This window comes from Rutilus rutilus (genome assembly GCF_951802725.1).
Source record: "Rutilus rutilus genome assembly, chromosome: 2".
Classification (NCBI taxonomy): domain Eukaryota; kingdom Metazoa; phylum Chordata; class Actinopteri; order Cypriniformes; family Leuciscidae; genus Rutilus; species Rutilus rutilus.
The window spans coordinates 34,169,216-34,194,020 of NC_140210.1; the positions used below are offsets into that span (position 1 = coordinate 34,169,216).

A 24,805-nucleotide genomic window follows, 5' to 3' on the forward strand; every position below is an offset into this window, starting at 1 on the left:
CAACATAGGCTCTGAGTTTGCGTGTTTTGATGTCCTCTTGTTCAAGAAATCACAGTGGCTGCAGCATTTCTATCGTAAAGAAGTGGCCAAATATTAAAGATTAAGCGGACATTTGTATTAAGTGCTGTTAGGCCGATATTAAACAAGGATTTGATCACGCTGTAAAGTGACAACAACAATCACCAGGCCGTTGGCGCCCTCTGTAGGCATTTGTTATTAACTTTTTATACAGAAGTTGATTATTGTGTATATATAGTGTATTACTTTATGTATTTTAAGTGTTGTTCAATAAAACCATATTTGCTTTTTGCCTCATTATGTATTTTGAGTCATTTTAAAGGTTATTGTTCACTTAGGTCTGTTTTTATTAACACATTGTTTTGCTTTTTGTGACTTTCAGTCAAATAAAATATTTAATATTATAAAATATTACAAAAATATTTTGTTTTGCCATTAAAGATTTTCTTAAGTGTTAAAATATTGTCTCGTCTCGTTCTCGTAAACCCAATATTGTGTATCGTCACACCCCAACCAATATTGCTTTTTTTAAATAATCGACAGTCCGACACCAATTTTACTTGTTTTTATTACATTTTATATTCATATTACAATAATAAAAAACATAGCAGTTTTTTTTTTTTTTTTGTAATTTTAACAATAGGCAAAATAAATTGACAGTGTAATGTTTTCAAATGGAGAACATGAATGACAAGGGTCTATTAACTTTTAGGTGTTGTTTATAGGTGTTGACATCTAAAGAGTAAAGAACTATTTCCTAAAAAAAATTGGCCTTAGGAGTGTAAAATTAATTAAAAAAGTTAAGGAATCTTACACTGGTTCAAATTAGGCTACTATACTGTATAGGTTTGATTTATGTTGAAGTTCTTGAAACATGGCTTTTAATGGTGAGCCGTTTGTTTTTGTAATCAGGCTCTCAATTTATATTAAAATTTGGATTTACATGAATCGACCAATACATCTGTTATCAGCTTTCAAATATAAAGATTTATCTGTTATCAGCATCGGACAAATTTTTCATAAATCTTTATATTTGTAAGCCGATAACAGATGTAGGCCTATGTTTTTTCCTCTCTTCCGCCTCACTTTTAAATTGCTCATGAATAACCGAATTGGCGGCAATTCAGGGATGGCAATTTGCTTGAATGGTGGGTTCATTAATTTATTATTCTTAATGAAAACACGACAACAAAACAGTACAATGACAACCTCGCTGATATTAAACAGAACTTTTATTAACGAAACGAATAAGACGGCTTTATTCAAGTTTTTAATGTTATTTATATGTCTATGTGGTGTTTTTAATATGCTTTAAGTCAGACCATGTGCAAATTCACAAGTCAACACCATTGCTGAGTATTTTGTCCTTAAAACTGCAGTGAAAAAAAAACACGCTTTGAAATCGCTGGTGTTTCTTGCGTCACAAACTACCTTGTAACCAAAACTGTCAATGTGCGGGCGGGCTTTAGCATATCATTAACTGCTGCAAAGCAGTGGAGTCTTAAGAGAAGCCTGGTTATCTCGGTATATTTTTCTGTTGATATGAAAAATCATGTACATTTAGCAATATAGCTGGTGAATTATGTATATGATGTATATTCCGATGTTATGATGAACTATATGCCTTTCTCCACTGACGTTCTAAGTTGTTCAAAGCATTTCTAAGGATACTGATTTTTAGAAGGCAGACTGAGATGACGAACGGGAACGTGGTTTGTGTAACATTAGCAGCACATTATTAGCTGTTTGAGTCAAGCAAAAGGCTAATCGTATTAATTACCTGAGAGCAATACATAAAACGCATGACCATTCGATACATCGACTTGAAAACGAGCCTGTATGTGTGAGTGGAGGTGGGGGTCATTTGCATATTCATGGTTCTGCACATACCATGGGCTGTAAAAAATAAATAAAATGGACGTAGTGTCCGTGACGTCACCTGTAGGTTTCTGAAGAGCATTTTTGTAGCCCAAAGTGGGCGGAGCCGGCCGTTGCCATCTTGCCAGCGCGTCACTCCCAGGTAACCGAAAATGGGCAAAGAGGCGGGATTAGCTGAGGTGACGTGACGGCTAAACAGACAGCAGACAAACGGCTAGTAGTGACAGCAGCGGCAATCCACCCGTCGCTCAAGTGGCCACGCCCTTAATTATGCAGAACTTTAAGGCTTAATAAAATTTAAACATGAGTTATAAAAAAAGTCACCCCCTCACAGTTGTCATGAAGGGCAAAATTACCTATATAGAGTAGACCAAAACCACTTTTTGCACCAGGCTGTACACGTATTGTTTTTCTGCTGTAAAGTTAAGCATTTTAACATATGGGGTCTATAGAGCTGGTAAGTCCCGCCCCTTCCGTAAAACCCCGCTGGACCTCAAAGTTGAAAAATCGTCAATGCAAGTGAATGGGAGAAAATAATTATTTTCTGGTCCCGTTTGAATTGTGCCATGAATGTGAACATATGTTGTCTGTGAATTTTTTATATAATCTTTCATGTTACAAGTTTGACAGTATATGGTATGATTCGTCGGCTAGCAGTTGTGGAAAAGACATAACGAGAAAGACTACATGTCGCCTATGTGACGTCACCCCATAAAGTTGACATACCCGTGATTTTCGCCAACCTCAACGATTTTGTCCTCTCCCTGAAAGAAGGCGGTGAAGTGCACCAAAGACACAGTCATGTTTAGCGGGATCCGTGAGCTAGAGCCGTGTGCGAATGGTGGTGACGTTTCAAACGCGTCGAAAGCAGCGAAGAGTTGTAGTCCACAAAGTGCTCTCACACAAAGTCTAACCGTATCAAACTTCTACCCGCTAAATTGTAGCATTTTTCACACGAAAAATTATATTAAAAATTCACAGACAAAATATGTTCACATTCATGGAAAAATTCAAACGGGACCAGAAAATAATTATTTTCTCACATTCACTTGCATTGATGATTTTTCAACCTAGAGGTCCAGCGAGGGTTAGCGGAAGGGGCGGGACTTACCAGCTCTATGGGATTGAATCTCTTTTCTCTGTTTCTAGCGGCCAGTCGATGAATTGCAGTTTAAGTCACTTCCGTGTTGGATTCAAGAGAGAGACCAGAAGGTTGCGGCTTGGCGCATACTAAATAGAGCAAGGGTGTAAAGTTACATTCAATCTATTTTAAGCCATGAATAAATTTTTCACAAGGAAAACACGTTTAAATATGTAATTTTGGTGAGCAAAGAAAAAAAAAAAAACAGCATACATAAACGAAAACGAAATGCTAAACGAAATGACTCCTGCTGCTGATCTGTGCTGCGACTCATGTTCGGCTCACGTTGAATTGAGCAGACACGTTCAGTTTTTAGTTGTAGTGTGTTCTCTAACTAAACTAAATGATTTTTATTACTATTAAAAAAATCAAAACGACGGTGGCCAAGTGATCTAATTGGTGTGCTGATAACACGGACCATCGCAGCAAGCCTAATATATATATCAAGCATTTATGTAATATCTCATTTGAGCATGGATGGCTGTTACATTTGAGTAAAGTTTATTCAGTAAAGCAAAGCAAATAACTGTTTCTGTATCAGCGATATTCGATTAGGAAAAACTCTCATTCTGAAAGATTAATCTTGTTTGGTTTTCTTCCAAATATAACAACTTGCTTTGCTTCTGAAATCTCCTTTTTGGCTTACTGCTGATTTTTTTTTTTTCCCAAATCAATCTCTGATGTGTCATGCATCATGATTTGCAACTTTATAATAGTCCATATAATACAAGCTTTAAATACAAACTTCAGTTGTGAAGAGAAACTAAATGGTTTGCAGTTTCATGGGAAAATGGAGTAGGTGGTGTACTTTAACATTTTGAATTTATTGTTCTATTGTACTTGCACAAAGCAATTAGCAACTCAAGTCCATATTGTGCTGTTAAAATCTACTGGGACTGCCCTTTTAATAGTTTTCAAGCGTCTATTTTTAATTTCGAAAGGCTGTTGTATATAGGATGCTCTGAATTGATTTGAAACCATGCCAGTAGTCAGTAGTCCTGTATTGAATGTCGAAGAGCTGATTCCAGATTTGCTGACAGAATGAGGTGATGTTAGTGATCTCACCACCTATTAGCTGAGCAGAGGCCTGTGTAATAGAGGAAACAGAAGCTGCTCCAAATAGAACTACTCAAAGTAAATTACCATCATTTACAGTGTTTGCAGGGGACAGCGTAAGCATGTGCGTTTATCAAGCGCACCCTCACACAAGGTTAGCCAGCTATGGGTTGTCTTTAGAAAGCACTAACCATAAGAGAAGATACAGATAGTACTGCCAAAGCTCTGCACTTGCAGTTTATTTAGGAGAACCCAGAGTTAATCAAAAGATTGTAACTGGGAGTACTCAGCTGCACTAAAGTAGCAATGCTGTTTAGAATGTTTTTATTTTAATTATTTTTTACACGTTTGTTAGGCTACATGTTTGTTTTAGCTTTTATTTAAAAGAGACACTTAAGCGACAGCACACTTTATTTTTATTGTTTGCACTCTTTCAGACCCCTTTATTTATTGATGTAGAAGTATTTTTGGTGTGTATGGAAGGAGGTTTTGTTCAGTTCAGTGCTGTTATAACTATCAAAAACAGAAATAATATATAATTTCTGTATACCTGTTATCGGGCACAAAAACATGCAAATAATATGTAGGCTATCAGTTATACAAAGTCAATATCGGTCAATCTCTAATAATAAAGATCATGAAAATCATCTGCGGGGAAAAACTGTTTTCTTCAACTGATGAGTTTAGATTTTTTGCATTAATTGTTTTTTTTTCTTTCTCCTTATGTCATCAGCGATGTTATGAACACAAGCAGTACAGAAATGGACTGAAATTCTGCAAACAGATTCTCTCCAATCCCAAGTTCTCAGAACATGGAGGTAAGAAGCATATTTAGCTTATACAGTTTAATGTGAATGACATGGACACAAATCTAATTGAAATTAGCATATTCTGAACAATATTAACTCAAACATGTCCATATACGTGGATTGACGAAACAGTATATTTAGTGACTGGGCGGAATGACCAATCGGGCACTGTTATTAATAATCTCAAAATAGCCACATATCACTCTGGCTCATTATTACTGCATAAAACATACATATCTATATAGATTTAGACTGCAGCTGAGACATTTGTTTGCCAATCCCATGTTAGTTTACTAGGGCTTAATTAGTGAAAAGTTAAAGGTTATGATCTTTGCAGAGACACTGGCGATGAAAGGCCTGACCCTGAACTGCCTGGGAAAGAAAGAAGAAGCCTACGAACTTGTCCGCAGAGGTCTCCGAAATGACCTGAAGAGCCACGTCTGTATCCTTGAACCAAAACACACGTTTAAAAGATTTCAGTGTGACATTTATATGCGTCAACCTCCAGCATGCAGAGTGGAGTATGGTAATGGTCCATGTGTTGGAGCAGATGGAATGAGTTTGTTTCCTCATGTTCACAGCAGCAGAATTAACACTCCAGTATTTGTCTCAATTTGAAGCCTGTCGTCGCCGGTGGGGGGTGGGGGGGGATGGAGCGCAGCCAAAATTCCTGCCCTGTGTCTGACAATGATGTGCAGTTACACCATGAACTGTTTGGAGAGCCAAACACATAGTGTGGTGTTTCCTCGTTGCCGGTCAAATGCTTCACATTCTAGAGGTTCATGTTTTACAGGAGAAAGAAAATACATTTTGGCATATAATCATGGGCGTCGAAACCATTGTATATGGGTGGGACCGGACCCACCCACTTTTTAAGATCAATGATATTATACCCACTCACTTTTACCGTCTCTAATTCAGCGCATTTGTCTGTTCGCTTTTCAGAGCGTCGTCAGTGAAATCCATTCCACATGCACATGTACATTTCCGCTGAATCGCTACATTATATTTCTCAACGTGCCGCAGCTGACGAAAGTAACCGCCCGTTGTACCTTTCCAGTCAAATATTGCGTTGCAAACATCAATAACAGCTTTAAGTTGTCATTGCTGGCAAATTACCATATTAGGGGGATAATCCACGGATAGCTGTGCATTTAATGCACGACGTGGAGGCAAAGCACCGCCCGACGTTAAGTGGAGTTTAGTTTACTTGTTTAATTAAAAGGCACCAGAATGAAATGGTATTTACTCCAGTAACATTTTTTCTGGGGGAGGACCCACCCACTTTTTTTTTTTCTTCCGACGCCAATGCATATAATAATAATAATAAGAACTTTTTATTTTTTTATTGGTTGTTTCTACATGAGATACAGTTACCACAAGTTTACCAAATTTAATTGAAAATGTTTGATAGTGGATAGACAAAAAGACACTGTCAGCTTAATACTACCAATTTTATTAATGTGGAATGGCCTTGTTGAAAATATACAGTAAAAGCCATTATTTTGCAACTTGTCCATAACTTTTTTGCCTACTATCTCTTTACCTTCTTACCACCCACAAAATAAATGAAAACCTATACTGCCGTGCAAAGGCAAAAGACCGTAACTTCGTTTTTGGTCGAAAATGAGTTATTTATATTTTTGGCACATTCAAGACCTTCTTTATCATGTGGATAATTATCTTGAATCAATTCCGTTGTTTTTTCGAGAAAATAATGATTTGTCTTAACAGTAACTTCCAAAAGCCCATGAGAAACAAAGGCAGAACACCGTAACATCAGTTACCGCTCTTTGGCTTTGTTTTGGAACGCTCAAATTGAGTTACGGTACTCTGCCTTTGTTTAGCCGCGCGTCAATATGAAGTTACTGTGCCGGTGTTCTATCAAATAATGCTACCTACCAGACTGTACGGTGTTCTGCCTTTGTTTTACTGTCCATTAAAATTAAAATTATGGTGTAGCCTGTGTACTTTGTACAGCTGTCATCAGTCCCTCTAACTTCTGATGTCCTCAGAGCTTTGTCCTGCACAATTGCGGTCAGAACATTTAGTATGGTCTGAACCCGCGCTCCATCGACAAACGTGCGATATCGATCGCGAAGGATTATGCAGAGTTAACAGAAAAACGTTACACATTGCCGTATCAGATGAATACAACCAAGAATTAAAGCTTGGCAAACTAGCTGGCAGAGTGCCAAAACTTCGCCTTCAGCCCCGCCCTAAACGCGGTCGAGTCAACGCTGGACTAATATATCTATGGAGGTATTTTGTAGGGATGCACCGAAATGAAAATTCTTGGCCGAAACCAAAAACCGAAAAAGAGGAAACCAAGGCCGAAAACCGAAAACCGAAACACCGAAAGAAATTATGCCAATTATTGTTAGTACCATTGCATTTATGGCTATGACTGTGTACTAAGTTTACTAAAATCAAGGCATTGCAATTGCATAAATTAATATTAAAGTTTCAAAGAATAAATCCATTAACATTTTATGCAAATATTTATTTAGCATTTGCAAAGTATAAAATTAAATGTTTAACTTGACCCCACTCATGTGTACATTAAATAATAATGTAAAAGCCTACTCGCCTGGAGAAAGGTTTAAAAATGAAATGTTCTCTCATAAAAACAAAGTGCATTTAGGTCAATACTGCCATAGCCCAAAATAATATCTGCAGTTATATGCTCATGGACGTGAGTTGCAAAAACCATAAACAGCTCAGGTAAACCTCTGAGAAATGACGGCTGCTCTGCACACACACGCAAAGGTCTCTCGCTCCCTCTCTCTGCCGCGCGCGCTACGTATGCGCGCTCATGCTCGCTCGCGATTCCGGGAGATTTAAACTAATTTGCGGGCATTAGGGAGCCGGTATCAATACGCGGGAGACTCCCGGAACTTCCGGAAGACTTGGGATGTCTGTGTTTTGAAAATCGCTGTCCGTGGGTCACTCTTAGATATATTTAAATACGTCCACACCGCAGATATGTAATGTTGCTTCAGACAAGCACGTGCAGGTCGCGGTGTCTGCTGTTTGCGTCATCACAACATTTCGGCCGTATTGTTTCGGTGATAAAAGTCTTTCGGCCGAAAACCGAAAATGCACTTTTGGGCCATTTTCGGCCGAAAATTTTCGGTGGCCGAATATTCGGTGCATCCCTAGTATTTTGTCATGTCAAATGTATTAATAATGCCATCAGAATGCAACCAAAGCACAGGATTGCAATAAGTAGATGGCTATAAATAATTGTAAATCATACCAAATAAATGCCATGATCACTAGATTTTATACAGGTGTTACTATAATGATTTTGTTAATGGTGATCAGCAACCAAATATTGATAATGTGGAAGTTACTGCCTTTTGCCTTGGCATGACTTCTCACTTTTTGCTGACAATACAAAGGCAGAGTACAGTAACTTTAAAATAGTGGTCAAAAGTCAAGTTTGAGCTCAATATTTTTTTATGTATATAGTTTTCATTACTAAAACATCTATTTGCCAGATTTCCAGTGTCCTACCTATAATTAATTTGGCGGGACAACTAAAAATCTTTAAAGTCATTTTTCTCAGTTCCACACTCTAGCGACTTAAGGTCTTTTGCCTTTGTAGGGCAGTATAGACATCTTAATATTTTAGGAAAGGGGTCTCTTGCAAGGGGTTTGTTATATTTGCGGATCATTTTTGTTGTCCCCGGTATAGCCGACTCATTGTGTCCGGGGGCAAATATTTTGTCTTGGGCTTTGTGAATTTTAGTGATCATTCTGGGCACAGCACTGACTGTCATCAGCTCTCTAGTCTTGTTTCTCTTAGCAAACTAGTTGCTTTTCCTTAATGTGACATTTTCAGGCTGGCACGTGTACGGTCTGCTCCAGAGGTCTGACAAGAAGTACGATGAGGCTATTAAGTGCTACAGAAACGCTCTGAAATGGGACAAAGACAACTTGCAGATCCTTCGAGATCTCTCCCTGCTGCAGATCCAGATGAGAGACCTGGAGGGTTACAGGGTGAGGATGTGTGTTCAGTTACAGTACTGTTCAAAAGTTTGGGGTCATTATGATTTAAAAAAAGAAAGAAATGAACTTTGAAATGACTTTTATTCAGCAAGGAAACTATGAAGTGAATCCAGTACTAAATCAAGGAGTTTATTATTATTATTATTATTATTATGAAAATAGATATGACCAGGTTGTATACAAGATGATGTTGAATTGGTCACACAAGACTCACTCGTTCATATTTTTTGAAAGGGAAGATAAACCGGTGTGTGATTTTGTGTAATAATTTGAGTGTAAAACGCATTTTAATAGAATGTCTATTTTTAATATGAACGTTTTTATTCAGAAAATGTATTAATGGACCTTCCAACGTTTTACAAAGGTTTCTCCTGGAAGAATTTTAGAATTTCTATTATATATTAAATTGAAAGATTCTATGTAATTGTGATAATTACTATTGTAATTTTTACTGGTGTGTATATTGATTGTTTTTAAGACAAAATTGTTAAATTATTGTAAACAATATATTGACGTGATGTTGTAATCATAATTATTTATAAAAATTGAAATACTGTTGTTTGACATGAATATAGCCATTGCTGCTGATGTTAAATCATAAATAAATAAATACATTTACTCAGCAAGGATGCATTAAATTGACCAAAAGAGACCGTAAAGACATTTGCAAATGTACAAGTTTTCTGTCAAAATAATGCTGTTCTTTTGATCTTTCTATTCATCAAAATTAATCTTTGATCTGTATTTCTGCGAAATCTTTATTTAGCATCAAATCAGCATTAGGCTGATTTCTGAAGGATCTTGTGACACCAAAGACTGGAGTAATTATGCTGAAAATTCAGCTTTGCCATCACTGTCAAGAGTTACTTTAAATTGTAATAATATTTCACAATATATTATTTTTTAGTTTTTGCCATAATTTGATCAAATAAATCCAGCCTTGTTGAGCATAAGAGACTTCTTTCAAAAACATTTAAAAATCTTATTGACCCCAAACCTTTGAACAGTAGTGTGTATTTCATTTATTGTAGAATATGCACTGAAATATTATCTTAAAGGAAAATATGCTCTTTAATGTAATTAATTAAAAGCCCCGTATGTGTGCACAATGTTGAGGTGAAACACAAAAGATGCATGCGTGTGTATGTTGGGCTAAATACAGGGGTCATGACTCAGCAATGTCCATTTCCTGTCTCTTGAGCCTGTTTCTCTCTGCTCTTCTCTGTGTCTTTTTGTTTCTTTGTTTTCTGCGGTATGATAAAGTGGTTGTGTAATGTTTCGTAGCCTCAGGCTACTCTAATACCTGCTTTTACCACCGAAATGAAAGCCTCAGATTTGGGCTTTGTGCAATATTGCTCCACTGTTGCTTTCAGTAGTTTTAGATGGTACTTTGTTACATTGTTTTGAAAGATCCAATTTCTCCTCTCCATTCAGCAAGAGCTTAACCCCTTTAAGCTTTTTACAACCTAACACCTTTGTTCTGACTGTTTTGACTCTTTTATAGGAGACCCGGTATCAGCTGCTGCAGTTGCGGCCAGCCCAGCGAGCGTCATGGATTGGTTACGCCATTGCGTATCACCTCTTAGAGGACTACGAGATGGCCGCCAAAATCATTGAGGAGTTTAGAAAAACACAACAGGTAGATACAGACATGACGGGCAGATGCAGCATTTTTTATCATGTAGGGTTGTCACAAATACCAAAATGCTAGTATACTAATGAACATAGTAATATATCAATATGCTTTAAAACGACATGGATTGTGAAATGTTATTTAAAAAATTTTTTTGAAAAATTAAAATATTGGTATGTAGTAGGGGTGTCCCCGACTAAGGATTTTCATAGTCGAATCTGAATCGTCAAGTCTTGCCTATAGTGACCTATACTAAGAAATAACATAAGTAACTGCAGAAAGGCCACCCTGTAGATAGGATTTGCATTTCACATGCAAATCAAATGAAATCGGCTAAATTGCCTGTGCGAGCATGCTCTAGGCCTACAGCGCAACATCAATACACTGAAAAATAATCAACAATTAATTTACAGAATTAAAGGGACTATGTGTAGCTTTTAAGGTATTTTATTATCTAAAATCAATATTTTTATTAATAAATATGCCCTCAATGGTGTACAAATACCTATGCCAATGATCAGACTAATCCTCGTAAACTAAGAATTTATTATCTTTATATACATGGGACGGGTAGGTCCACGGAGGCTTCCATGTAGTTCCGCCATCTTGAAAAACTATAATAGCAGAGAGGGACAAAAAGTACTAGGCCAACGCGTTTCCACAACCCGTTTTCGTTCAGAACCAGCGTCACGTGACTGAAGCCAGCAGACGCGGAGGAGCAGAGCAGTGAGAGGCGCTTGTCACTGCTGCGGCAAGTTTAAAAGGCTGCACTGCACGGTTATTTATACACCGTTCATTCATATGCTGAGTCACAGGATTAGGAGTCCTCGTCATCGAAAAAGTCCAAAATAGACCGTAAAAGGAAACGTGACCGGAGATTCCAAAAACAAGGGTTAATGTCGGGATAGCTACGCGTACCCACCAGATTTCGTCATGTGTCATTTTGTACCCACCACTTTTTTCAGATAACGTCCATAATTATTAGACTTTGGGTTCGATATATTTTTTTTTTGACCGTTTTCAGTGGTTTGAGGAGCAATATGAGAGAGAAATTTGGTGCTCGTTGTTTGGGTACATTAAACCACGTAAAGCTTTTTCACGTTAGTATAAAGCCCATGAGAACCGTGTGGAGTCAACCCACAGCCGCTCCGCTGCTCTGCTGAAAATGTGAAGCTGAAACGCTTAGTGTCATATAACATCCATAATAATTTGACTTTAGGTTCGAATTGTTGACCGTTTTCAGTGGTTATGAGGAGCAATATGAGAGAAATTTGGTAATCATTGTTTAGGTACATTAAACCGCGTCATGTCATATTGTCAACATGGTTTCTGAAGCAGAATAGTGGGTCATATGTCTAATGCTTTTTGAAAACTTAAAGGGATACTCCACTTTTTTTGGAAATAAGCTCATTTTACATCTCCCCCAGAGTTAAACAGTTGAGTTTTACCGTTTTAGAATCCATTCAGCCGAACTCCGGGTCTGACGGTACCACTTTTAGCATAGCTTAGCACAGATCATTGATTCAGACGAGTCCAGTAGCATTTCTTTCAAAATGACCAAAGAGTTTCAATATTTTTCCTATTTAAAACTTGACTCTTCTGTAGTTAAACCGTGTACTAAGATCGACGGAAAATGAAAAGTTGCGATTTTCTAAGCCTATATGACTAGGAACTACTCTCATTCCAGCGTAATAATCAAGGAACTGTGTGGCTGTACCATGGGTGCAAGCAGGCGTAATGATATGACGCTGCGCCTGAAAATAGTCCGCAGCTCGGTAACTTCTTCCAACGTGACCGGGACTAAGTTTGTCTAACCTATTAGACCTATTTTCAGGCGCTGCGTCATATCATTACGCCTGCTTGCACCCATGGTACAGCCACACAGTTCCTTGATTATTACGCTGGAATGAGAGTAGTTCCTAGTCATATAGGCTTAGAAAATCGCAACTTTTCATTTTCCGTCGATCTTAGTACACGGTTTAACTACAGAAGAGTCAAGTTTTAAATAGGAAAAATATTGAAACTCTTTGGTCATTTTGAAAGAAATGCTACTGGACTCGTCTGAATCAATGATCTGTGCTAAGCTATGCTAAAAGTGGTAACGTCAGACCCGGAGATCGGCTGAATGGATTCTAAAACGGTAAAACTCAACTGTTTACCTCTGGGGGAGATGTAAAATGAGCATATTTCCGAAAAAAGTGGAGTATCCCTTTAAGGCTTTCTTCTTCATAAAACGAGTCGGACATCATCACATTTTTGTATACATTTTGATATATTTTCATTAGTAATCTTAGCTACAGGACATCGTATTTCAAAACATGACCTGCGAAAAAGAGAGAAAAAAACGTTGTACCCAGCACTTCTGAAAATGCACTTCCGAATGGGTCTCTGTACCCAGCACATTTCAAACCAAACTGACGCCCATGCAGCTATTGAGTAAAGTAAGGTTAGAGAAGGCTCTGATGATGATGATATCTAACAATACACGTACTTCAAAAAATATAACGAGTAAAGAAGGCATTACTACTAATTACCATAGTTAATGTTTTTCACAGTCAGTAATTCATACTGTAACATTCTTTTTTTCGTTGTTTCAAGTTTCAGTTTGTTTTAAATAACAAACCTGTTCACCCGAAGAAAAACTCAGTGCTATTATAAGACATCCTGTCATAGCTTTTTAGTACACAAGGGCTACCGTAGATGCAACACGCATTTGAAAAAGTGAGGCGCTGGAGAGCATTATTCGTTTGAATGCAAAATACAATTTCACCACTAGATGGGAGAAATTCCTACACACAGTCCCTTTAAAGAAGAACATAATATATATTTCTAATAAATAAAAATACCAAACGAAATAAGTCAGAATTAAGTCACAAGATGCAAAGGAACATATATTCAAAACACAAGCCACAAATAGTTAAATTAGATAACCCTGAGTGATCAATTAATAAAATAAAAATAAAGAAATTATCGAAATTATCGAAATAATCGAAATAACGAAGTGGCAGTCTTTTTAGCTAAACATGTTCACAGCATCCAAAAATCAAATTAGAAACGGCTGAAATGTTTTGAAATAACTTGTACCCTAACTGATGGAGAAAAATGTCCAGTCTTTCACTCTGTCTGTGTCCGTTTGAGTCTCTTCAAATTGTGTGCGTGGATAAAATACATTCTAAAACGCTTAACGTGAAAAACGTTTAACGGCTTAATGTCCTAAAACTATTATATTAAAAATAGGACTTTTACAGGCTTTTCCCAAATTAAATAAACTCCTGATGTACTTACAAACTTTCCAGTGCCTCGTTTTATGAGTACAGAACATACTACTACAGTACTACTGTAGAGGTTTGGTACCATTCTGGGCATTATTAGTGGGGTAATTTACGAGATACAACCTTGGATCCATTAGCGCCTGCACTATATCTCTACATAAACTCTAACTTTAATAATGTTCGCCCAAGGGTAAAAAAAGCTTCTGGGGCGTGTTTGGCTCGAGGTCATGGTGCAAAGGACCGTAGGTTGAAATTAGTCCGAACCATCCCTTTAATAAGGTGTGTAGCCTACTGTGTACATGCATTAAGCAAGTAAAAAATTCTTTGCGCATTTTTATTGACAGCATTATCATAATGGGCTGTATATTAACGTATTGAAAGAAAACCGGTAGTTCTATATGAAATCTTACGTTGAGCAGCCTCATATAGCCAAAATGGCATGATCCTCGTTTAATAACACCTCTGCGAAGATTCGACCGTGAGATTGGTAGTCGAATCAGGCTCCTCCTATCGAAGCATCGAATCTTCGACTATTCGGGATCACCCCTAGTATGTAGTATGTAAAAGTGTTTTTTATTTAAATTTTTTTATTATGTGCTTGTATCAAGGTTATTAAAACCATAAAAACATTGTTGTATATAAAAATAAACATAAATTGAAATAAAATATAATTCAAGTTTAAAATATTAAAAAAACTTAAACTAAACTTAAGGCATTTTCCCTTTTTTATTTAGTACATTCTTTAACTAGATATACTAAAAGAATAATAAAATATAATAGTATCTCAATGACAATATAATAGTATCTCAATAAATATAATAGCATCTCAATGATTATCTCAGTTTTCATTTTAGTTTGTTTTAATTAAACATTTATTGTGGTTTTGTAATTTGTATTAGTTTTTTATTTCTATTTAATATTTTTTTGTTTGTAGTTTTAGTGCTTCAACTTTAGCGTAAAAGGACATTTGAAATTTGGCTTTGGTTAGTAACTAATTTATGTTTTTCATTTAATCATTTATTTTATTATCTTAATTTATATCATTTCAGTTAACAAAATAGAATTTTAATAGATTTAGTTAAAAATAACAAGTTTTTCAAATAATTAAAGTACAGAGCCAGTAAATAAAACACAAATTTACACGTTTTTTTTCCCATCATGTTGTTTGACAAATTTTTTTTTTTTTCTTCTTTTATTTTGTTTGTCATATGAGACGGTGGAAATTGGATTGGAAAGTAGAGGAAGATTTATGCAAACATCTGCATTGTATCAAAACATTCACGCACTTCTCAGAGCATGCATATGAATGTTCAAAAACTGGTGCCTGTCAGTGAGAAAGTATAAAAAAAGTATATAGTATAGTATCAACATGCGTACCAAAGCACCTATACTTTTCACATCCCTATTAACTTGGAATAGATTTGAAAGAACAGGGGCAGAGGTATTGTGAAAACTTCAACCTGCCACTACAGGTCAACAGGCAACACAATAGCATACGATTATTGTGGCTTCCAAGATAAGACGCTTACTTCCTCTCATTGGTTTCTAACCCAACAGGAAACTACAAGTTGGCAGGCTAAATAAATAATTCCTAACTGTTTTATATTATTTTAGGGGGATTAGTTAATGCAGCAGATAATTTAACTGTGTATTTTTTATGGTGTTTATGAATGTTTGTTTGATTTTTCTTTTTTCTTTTTTCTCAGACATCCCCTGACAAAGTGGATTACGAGTACAGTGAACTGCTGCTGTATCAGAATCAGGTCCTGAGGGAGGCGGGACTCTTTAGAGAAGCTCTGGAGCATCTCACCACCTACGAGAAACAGATCTGTGATAAACTGGCCGTGGAGGAAACCAAAGGTACATCAGTGCACCACTTTCTTCCCCATCTTCCACGTTTTTCCTTTGTTTCCTGTTTTATCTTCTGCGTTTTATGATATTTTGTCCATTATGCAGTTTTTCCTTTTCACATTTTGCTTGTCTAGCAGATTTACTTCCTGTTTGTGGTGCCCTATGGAAAATTCTCTCTCATTTCATTCCTTCTGTTTGTGTTGTGGATGTGTAGGGGAGCTTCTGCTGAGTCTGGAACGGTTCGAGGAGGCGGCAGACGTATACAGACGACTGCAGGAGAGAAATCCTGAAAATTGGTCTTATTACCATGGCCTGGAGAAATCCCTCAAGCCTGGTACACACACGCAAACTGATTCGCCAGCATTGTTTTTATCTTACGTCTTATAACAATATGCATGCACATGAGTAACAGTTTAACAAAACACAGCATTTCTGGTGTTTTTCAGTGAATGCAGAAGAGAAGCTAAAGATCTATGAGGAGGCCTGGGAGAAATACCCTAAAGGTCTCGTACCTCGCAGATTACCGCTCAGCTTTCTGTCTGGTAGGCAGCTCTTCTAGTCTAATACATCAGCTTCTACCGTAATTTTGGATTTGTTGAATAAAATGCTTGTGTATTGTTCAGGGGACAAGTTTCGAGAGTGTTTGGATAGATATTTAAGAATGAACTTCAGTAAAGGCTGTCCTCCAGTCTACACCACACTCAGATCTCTCTATCAGGACAAAGAGAAGGTGAGGAAACACACCACACGTACAGAACATTCATACTAGTGTTTACGTCCAGATGGGTTTTTCACACATTATTTTAATTGCAGGTGTCAATAATTGAAGAATTAGTTGTTGGTTTTGAAACGTCATTACGGAGCTGTCGAATGTTCAGCCCAGATGGTATGATTTTTTTCTTTATTTCTTATATTTACTTTTTATTTCATTTCATGATTAAATTATTTGGATTATAGGGATCATATCATGAGAAGTCAATTTTTGCTCAATCTGTGTTGAAGCTTTCAGAACACAAAAACTTGCCATATCAAAATGGTGTTAAAGCAATTGTTATGTGAATACCCACAGCTATGTGAAAAAAGTGGATAAAAAGTGATAGTTCACCCAAAAATGAAAATTTGCTGTTAATTTACTGGAGTCAAAAAACATACAGGCAAAACAAAATAATACCCGTGGCTCCTGACGATACATTGAGGTCTTATGAAGCGAAACAATCGGTTTGTGCAAGAAACTGAACATTATTTACAGCATTATTACCTGTAATCTAAAGCCTCTGCAAATGGTCCTAGCGTGGGCTTCCTGTCACATAATGACATATCCCTTTAAGCCCAAAGTATACTTCTGCCGTCTGTTTCGCAACTGTCTGCGTGACATAATTTTCATCATCAGGAGAGTCTGTGGATGTCTGTGCACACTGTCCGCATGCAGCCCAATTTTTGTGTGCGCGTACAACAGCTCATGCGCAAAGTGAATGTTGAGACGGAAGAGTCCACTAGGTGACAGTACCCAGTTGTGATGTATTGTACAGACAGGAGTCGAAGAAGAGTGCGGAAAGAGCGATTTAAGAAAACACAGCAGCGTATCATTCTCCACTGTTTTTGTTCTTGTTTTAAACTTTATATGCAATGGCGGATCCACTACTACTATCCTTCTGAGCAATTGTCCTGTAAACAACACAACTCAGTTCTGCCCTCTGTCGTTTTGTAGAGTATAGAAAAGCAACTGTACTGCACATGTCGAACTCGTCCAGCAAGTGGAAATTATGGAGAAATTAAATGCTAAAAATGTATGATTCTTTTTATGCTGTGGTGAGCCTTCTGATTGGTGGATAAGCATTATCTGATTGGTTCTTTTGCTGGTCACATGTAGATGATGGCAAAGAGGAGCCGCCCACTACGTTACTTTGGGTGCAGTATTTTCTGGCTCAGCACTATGATCAGATCGGCCAGCACACCATGGCTCTCGAATACATCAACGCTGGCATTGAGAGCACGCCTACTCTGATAGAGCTCTTCCTCATTAAAGCCAAGATATACAAGGTAAGATACAAAACACATCATCATTTGGAAGATGCTTTTCATTCAATTTGCAGTATGCTAATTGATGCGAGCTTCATTCTCTCATTGAAAGGTGCAACTAATCAAATGAAAATGAGAATAATTAGGTGGGTTCAGCGATTTGATTGTCAGATATCCCAGCTCCATTGTGTCTCTTTTGTATTTCCCTCTCTCAGCATGCTGGGAACATCCGGGAAGCAGCTCGCTGGATGGATGAAGCTCAGGCCCTGGACACAGCAGACCGTTTTATCAACTCCAAATGCGCCAAGTACCTGCTTAAAGCAGGTCTGGTCAAAGAAGCTGAGGAAATGTGCGCCAAATTCACAAGGGTAAGAGGAGTGTGCGCTCGTGCTCATTTGTGTACACAAGCAGGCTTCTCTCTGGTAATTATGTTTGTATCTGTTTTGTGTGTCTTAGGAGGGAGCGTCTGCAGTAGAAAATCTGAATGAGATGCAGTGTATGTGGTTCCAGACTGAATGTGCTCTGGCCTATACATCTATGAAGAAATGTGGAGAAGCACTCAAAAAATGCCATGAGATTGAAAGGGTTCGTTTTTTTTCCTGCTTTATTTATATGATGATTTTTGTGTGCTGATTTTACCTCCTCATCTGATTGTTTACCTCTTTTTTTTTTTTTTTTTGCTCTGTCACACATTTGTTCCTTACAGCACTTTGTAGAGATAACCGATGATCAATTCGACTTCCATACATACTGCATGCGGAAGATGACGCTGCGTTCCTACGTGGACCTGCTTAAACTGGAGGACGTGTTACGTATGCACCCATTCTATTTTAAAGCCTCACACACCGCCATCCAAATCTACCTCAACCTGCACGACAACCCGCTAACGGATGACAGCAAGGAGCTACAGGCTGAAACTGGTAATATGACTGAATCAAGCCCTGCATATCGTTTCTGTCGGGTGGAAACCTTGTATCTCCATATTTTGCCTTTTTTTCATAAATTAATACTATTGGTCACCCTTTACATATGTCTGTGGGTTTTACAAATATTTACTAGTGGCGGAACGGATCACAAAATTCACGGTTCGGATCATTTAAGTTTTTTGAGCCACAGATCGGATAATTTTTTCGGGTCAGCAAAAAAATTAATTATATATATATATATATATATATATATATATATATATATATATATATATATATATATATATATATGGGGGGGGGGGTAACTTTGCTTTTCATTTATTACTAAAAGCTCACTTGAAGTTCTTTGATACTACATCAAAACCTTCTAGCCTAACTGATAAAGTTTAAACATTATTAAAAACAACTGAACAGTCAGTAATAAAATAAGAACAAATACACAAATTACAAGCAGAGATGAATACTAAATAACAAATTTACAAAGTCTAACAGTACTGGCAAAGGCCGAAACTTCGGTTTTGGTCGAAAATGAGTTATTGATATTTTGATACCGCCTTTATCATGTGGATAAGTATATTGAGTCAATGTCATTGTTTTTAGGAGAAAATACAGTACATTTAAGAGTCTTAAAAGTAGCTTCCAAAAACCAAGGCAGAAGGCAAAACCTTTGGCTTTGTTTTGGAACGCTCAAATTGAGTTACGGTACTCTGCCTTTGTTTAGCCGTGAGTCAATATGAAGTTACTGTGCCGGTGTTCTATCAAATAATATCTATCAAATATCTGATTTTACAGTGTTTTTACTGTCCATTAAAATTTGCCGCATTTAAATTACGGTGTAACCTGTGTACAGCTGCCATCAGTCCCTGTAACCTCTGAAATGTCCTCAGAGTGACAGCTTTGTCCTGCACAAACGCGGTCAGAACATTTAGTGCTGGCCGTGCTGTCTGAAACGCCCCTCTCTCTCTCTCTCTCTCTCTCTCTCTCTCTCTCAATTGGCAAGACAAAACATGTCCAAATGATAAACTTTCACTCTATGATGGTTAAATTTAGCAGTTAATCCACTAATCACATGCGTGCCGAACCATGGGGCCTGGTCCGTACGGATCAACTTTGATCCGTTCCACCCCTAATATTTACAATCAAAAAATATTAAAAAGATAATTTCAATCATCCTCAAACTCTCTGTGAAACCTCATACCTCACAAATACATAACCTCATATGAACGGTTATGGGTGGGCGATATGGCAACACTATTTTTTTTCTGAAAAATCACGATTTTATCACAATTCTTTTTCATGTGACTGAGCATTACAGCCAAACTAATGTCCCGATTTTAAAAACAAAGCCTTACAAGGTAACAACATATAAGAAAAAAAGAATGGCAGACATTTAGGCCAAAGTGGTGAAGATAAAAATCTTTATTTTTTTAATTGCAAAGAAAATGACAAAGATACACATTACATATACAAATTAAATAAACAGTGCTTTATGTGGTGCTTTGTACAGGCTTTTAATGCCTTTGCGCTTCAGGTGTACACGCTCAGAAAAGCGCATGTTAGAACAGCGTATCAGCCCGCGAATGAAATGTTTAACCGACTTAAAGCACATGCAAATAGTGAACTTTTGTGAATTGCAGTGTCCCGTGAGTGTAACTCTACCTCTGCGTTAATGTGATGTGAAGTACGTCGCGTTTTACAGTATGTTGAGACTGAGGAGCCAGAACAGCAAATGATAACATGCACTGTAACAAAAGTTGTCCTTCAAAAGAGGATCGTGGAGACATTTTTATCGTCCATGATCAAAAATCGTGATATCGCACACCCCTATGTACGTGTTTTTTTTTCTTTACTCTGGAAACACTATGCATATGAAGGCTAATGAGCGGAGTAGAGTGTTTTAGTCTAGCATTTGTTGTAAAGTCATAGCAATACTGTCTTAAATAGCCTGTGCATATCATTTCGTCTTTAATATCATGAGATTTTGGCCAAATGACAGAAACTGAGCACCCACATAGCTACAATAAACTTTATAACCTGTAAGTTGATTTACATTTTTTTTATGTGATTCATTTACTGCCTCAGATGCGACCGTTCTAATGAAGGACAAAACATGTATGTCAAACATTCGCTACCCAAAAGCCTTGTAACTTAGCTTGATTTTGGTCAAATGCTAATAATATAATGACACATGCAAGTGTCTGACCATATATAAACCACAATATTAACTGACAACAGGCAAGTGTTTATTTACAAAAATGGTGTTTTTTCCATTTCCTGAAAAGCGGTTTTGGACATACAAGGTTTCCTCCCGACAGCAATAATATTTTTCACGTGTTTTCTTAAAAGGAAGTATGCTTAATGCTGCTTGTTTGTCAATCAGGGAACCTGACTGACAAAGAACTGAAAAAGTTAAGGAATAAGCAGCGGAGAGCACAGAAGAAGGCACAGCTGGAGGAGGAGAAAAAGAATGCAGAGAAAGAGAAACAGTTAAAGAACCAGAAGAAGAAAAAAGAGGATGATGACGAAGAGATCGGCGGACCTAAAGAGGAACTCATACCAGAGAAACTGGCCAGGGTGTGTGTTTGGTTTGAGAGAAATGTTTGTGAATGTGGGGAATTCTGATGAGAAAAGAAAAACACAATTCGTGTCTTTTGTAGGAACCCAAGGGGAAGTTTGAAGGAAGTTAAAAGCTGTTATTGTGCTTGGACAGAAAGAGTTATTTTGTTTTCCCAGGTGGAGAACCCATTAGATGAAGCTGTAAAGTTTCTGACACCTTTGAAAAACCTGGTGAAGAATAAAATAGACACACACCTTCTGGCCTTTGAAATCTACTTTAGGAAAGGTATGTGCTTTACGTCTCTGAACCACAGTCTCATCTTCATTTGAACAATCTAGTAGTCATAATATCTAAGTCGGCACAAAATGAAAATTCCCCTTGTCCATTTTCTAAATGCGCGTTATTGATCTTTTTGTGAACAATTTAACCATGCATATGTTTCTTTTTTTTAATCCAAAATATAATTGGTGAAACTTAACGTATGCCGGACTTCTCCGGTTAACACCCTTCTTACAATCGACTGAAAGTTCACTTTCAGATTTGCCTCCATCCAATCAACAACTACCTTTATTTTTCCAATCATATTTCACTTGGATGTACATCACAATGTGAAATAAATGATCTGTCGCTACTTCTGTTACAATGTGAATTTAATAGTTGCATTTTTTTTAACGTTCTTTGTCATCAATTTCCTCAGAAAAGTTCCTGTTAATGCTGCAGTCGGTGAAGAGGGCCTATGCAATAGACCCGGACCACCCTTGGCTTCACCAGTGTCTAGTGCGCTTCTTTAAAGGAGGTGAGTGAACCCAGAGTGTGCTTGTTTTCTTTACATTTAATCAATTGGTCACTCTTTTGACTTATTTGTTGCTTCTGACACCATATTCACCTCCATGTGTTAAGTTTGGTCAGTAATGTGTTCATTTTGATTGGCCAACAGTGTCCGAAAGTAAAGACCTAGCAGAATCGGTCTGCATGGTGCTCAAGCAGGAAATCTCCAGGCTGTTTGGGGAAAGTAATGCCAAGAGCTTCAACCAGACCTTCCTCACCAAGCACTCCAGTTCCATCCCTCACCGAGTAGCAGGTGCACATGCTCAACACTTTATATTCACACCGTTTTTGTTTTGTTTTTTTCAAACGACTACTTTTCCATAATGCGTTTTCACCTATTTTCTTCCTTCACAGCTGCCAAAATGATGTTCTATTTAGACCCTTCAACACAGAAGAAAGCAATGGAGCTGGCTATAGCACTTGATGAATCACTGAACAACAGAGGTGTTCAGGTACATAGTAGACTACATGACCTTAAGAGGATTTTACTAGCTGGTTCATGTATAACAAGTGACAAGAATGGACACATTTGGGTAAATATTGTAAAACTACTTTTTGAAAGGATAGAGTTTAAGAGGATGAATTTATCCACACTGTCCCTTGTAGAACATGCACAGCTTTTTATTTCAGAGCGATTTCTTCACAATATTGATTTGACTAGCTATCTGCTTTCTTTTTTAATTATTAAAGCTTATGTATTCAGCAAAACAAGGCAGTTGAGAGAAAACAGTTGGCTGACATACACTACATGACTTTTGCACAGATATTTTCCCTGATTTGCATGTTCATATTAGCTTTGATTCCGTCCAGTCTGAGGATATGTAACTTGATATTTTGAGCCAATTTTAAATATTGTTTTCATTTGCCATGCGTCTCCTAGCAGCATGTTTCTGCATGCATTTAAGTTCGGAACTACTTGAAAATCTGCTGTGTGATCCTCAGTCGTTTAGTTTTACTCTGTAACCATTTACATAGTCAGCAAGTGTATGATGCTTAGTGTTTTAAAATCTCTTTAGATTTTAAAAGTCGTGTCGAGTATTCCAGCCTTTACTGTGGGCCTCTTTATTCCTGGTCACTTCATGCATTTTCTCTGATCGGATATCTCTTCAATCGTGAACAGACCAGGTGTAAATGCCCTCCGAAACGCTTTCGGATTTAAATCCGATCCCTCAAACCCCTTCAGGAGCTGGTTTGAGACTCATTCCAAACGAAACTGGACTAGTATATGGACTGTGTAAATGCATCTGGTTGATGAAACCACATAAATTTTACTCCCAGAATGTTAAAAAATAAACATGTGAGAGCATGTTATAGCCAGATATGACAGCTCTACTGCAACACGCATTGCCGCAGATGAGCAGCTGAGTTTCTCTTCAGCAAGCTGACGTGCAAACTGCCGCAAATGAAACTGAAAGTAAGTCGCAGACTCTCAAATCACAATCATCTTCATTAAAAGTAGTGTGACTAAATGATCTTACCAGTGCTGATGCCGCATTCTCTCCTATTACGGTCTTTGATCTTGAAATTAGCTGATGATAAATAAAATGCAACTTGTAGCTGTTGCTTCCGTTGACGTGAACTCCGTTAAATTTGCATATAGCAAGGGAATTGAAGATCGGATTTATATCCGTTTTGCGGAGACCCATTTATGTGGCCGAGTGTAAATGGAACCGTTTTAACAACTCAGATAGCTATCCGACCAGTAAAAACACATGAAGTGACCAGGTGTAAACAGACCCTATATTATAGCCATACTACTTTATTTTCTTGCAGATCTGTACGGATGTTTTGGAAAGCCTGCGTGATGGCAGCCTTGGAGAGGCTAAAGAAACGGCCGAGTTATACCGAGCGGAGTGTCATAAGATCTACCCCTATACGCTGGCCTTCATGCCTCCAGGCTATGAGGAAAACATGAAGATTGCGGTCAATGGAGACGTCTCCACGGAAACTGAGGAGCTGGCCAATGATATGTGAACATCCGAAGAGGGTGAAGGACTGAGGGAGGAGGTGGAGGAATGGGAAGCGGTGCGGCACCGCCACTGTCGGAAACACCCAAGACGGTTGCCATTGACTATTGCGGTTCTATGAGGAACTTCCTGCGATCTTCTACACCCCCAGAAATTGCAGTTAGGACTCAGACAGTGACTGTGTTTTGGAGTGGAGGAAGAAGAGGAGGGGTGTGGAGGGAGAGACGAGAATAAAATGCCCATTTTACTTTTTTAACCTTGCTGATGACTACTCTCTAACTGAAAACTAGTCAAACATGCATCCCATTTTGAAATACAGTATGTCTGAATGCAAACTTTATGCAATGGCGAGAGCAAATCCCATAGTCAACAAACCAAGCAAGAGAAACACACTCAAACCCGTCTTTCCCCTGTTTTAAAGAGTAATTTATATGAAAAATAAAAGCTTAAAAAGAATATTGGCTTTTTGTGCAGAAGATCTGGTGTGAAAAGGTGGCTGAATCGTCTGAAGTTGGACATGGTTTTGGGGGAAGGCTGGGTGGACAGGAAGTGATGTCCTAAATGGGGAAGCAGCATGTGTAGATGTTCCTTATTGCATTTCTTGGAGGTGTCAAAAAAAAAAAAAAAAAGGCTTGATAATGACAGTAAACGGTTATCAAGAGCCCTTTTCCCCTGCTCTCTGTTCCAGCTTACCTCATTTTATCACTCTGTCTGATCCAATTGGGTTGCAGTGTTCAAAGAAGAGTTTGTTGTATGATAGAGATTTTTTTTTTTCTTTTTTTTTTTGTAATAAAAAAAATCTAAATGTAAGAGCACACATTTGGCACCAGCCCATC

General features: G+C 37.7%; 1 protein-coding gene across 1 annotated transcript in view; it reads left to right on the top strand.

Moving 5' to 3' along the window:
• Positions 1-24,751, top strand: part of naa15b (N-alpha-acetyltransferase 15, NatA auxiliary subunit b) — a 29,196-nt gene extending 4,445 nt beyond the window's left edge. Inside the window, exons 2-20 of the mRNA XM_084389864.1 lie at positions 4,827-4,911; positions 5,240-5,344; positions 8,750-8,907; positions 10,421-10,555; positions 15,528-15,681; positions 15,887-16,006; positions 16,119-16,214; positions 16,296-16,402; positions 16,486-16,558; positions 17,543-17,712; positions 17,907-18,059; positions 18,148-18,276; positions 18,398-18,611; positions 20,998-21,191; positions 21,351-21,459; positions 21,872-21,970; positions 22,112-22,255; positions 22,357-22,454; positions 23,776-24,751. Coding sequence (XP_084245990.1) covers positions 4,827-4,911; positions 5,240-5,344; positions 8,750-8,907; positions 10,421-10,555; positions 15,528-15,681; positions 15,887-16,006; positions 16,119-16,214; positions 16,296-16,402; positions 16,486-16,558; positions 17,543-17,712; positions 17,907-18,059; positions 18,148-18,276; positions 18,398-18,611; positions 20,998-21,191; positions 21,351-21,459; positions 21,872-21,970; positions 22,112-22,255; positions 22,357-22,454; positions 23,776-23,976 — 2,544 coding nt within the window. The 3' untranslated portion in view covers positions 23,977-24,751. The remainder of the gene's footprint in view (positions 1-4,826; positions 4,912-5,239; positions 5,345-8,749; positions 8,908-10,420; positions 10,556-15,527; positions 15,682-15,886; positions 16,007-16,118; positions 16,215-16,295; positions 16,403-16,485; positions 16,559-17,542; positions 17,713-17,906; positions 18,060-18,147; positions 18,277-18,397; positions 18,612-20,997; positions 21,192-21,350; positions 21,460-21,871; positions 21,971-22,111; positions 22,256-22,356; positions 22,455-23,775) is intronic.
• The last annotated feature ends 54 nt before the right edge of the window (positions 24,752-24,805 follow it).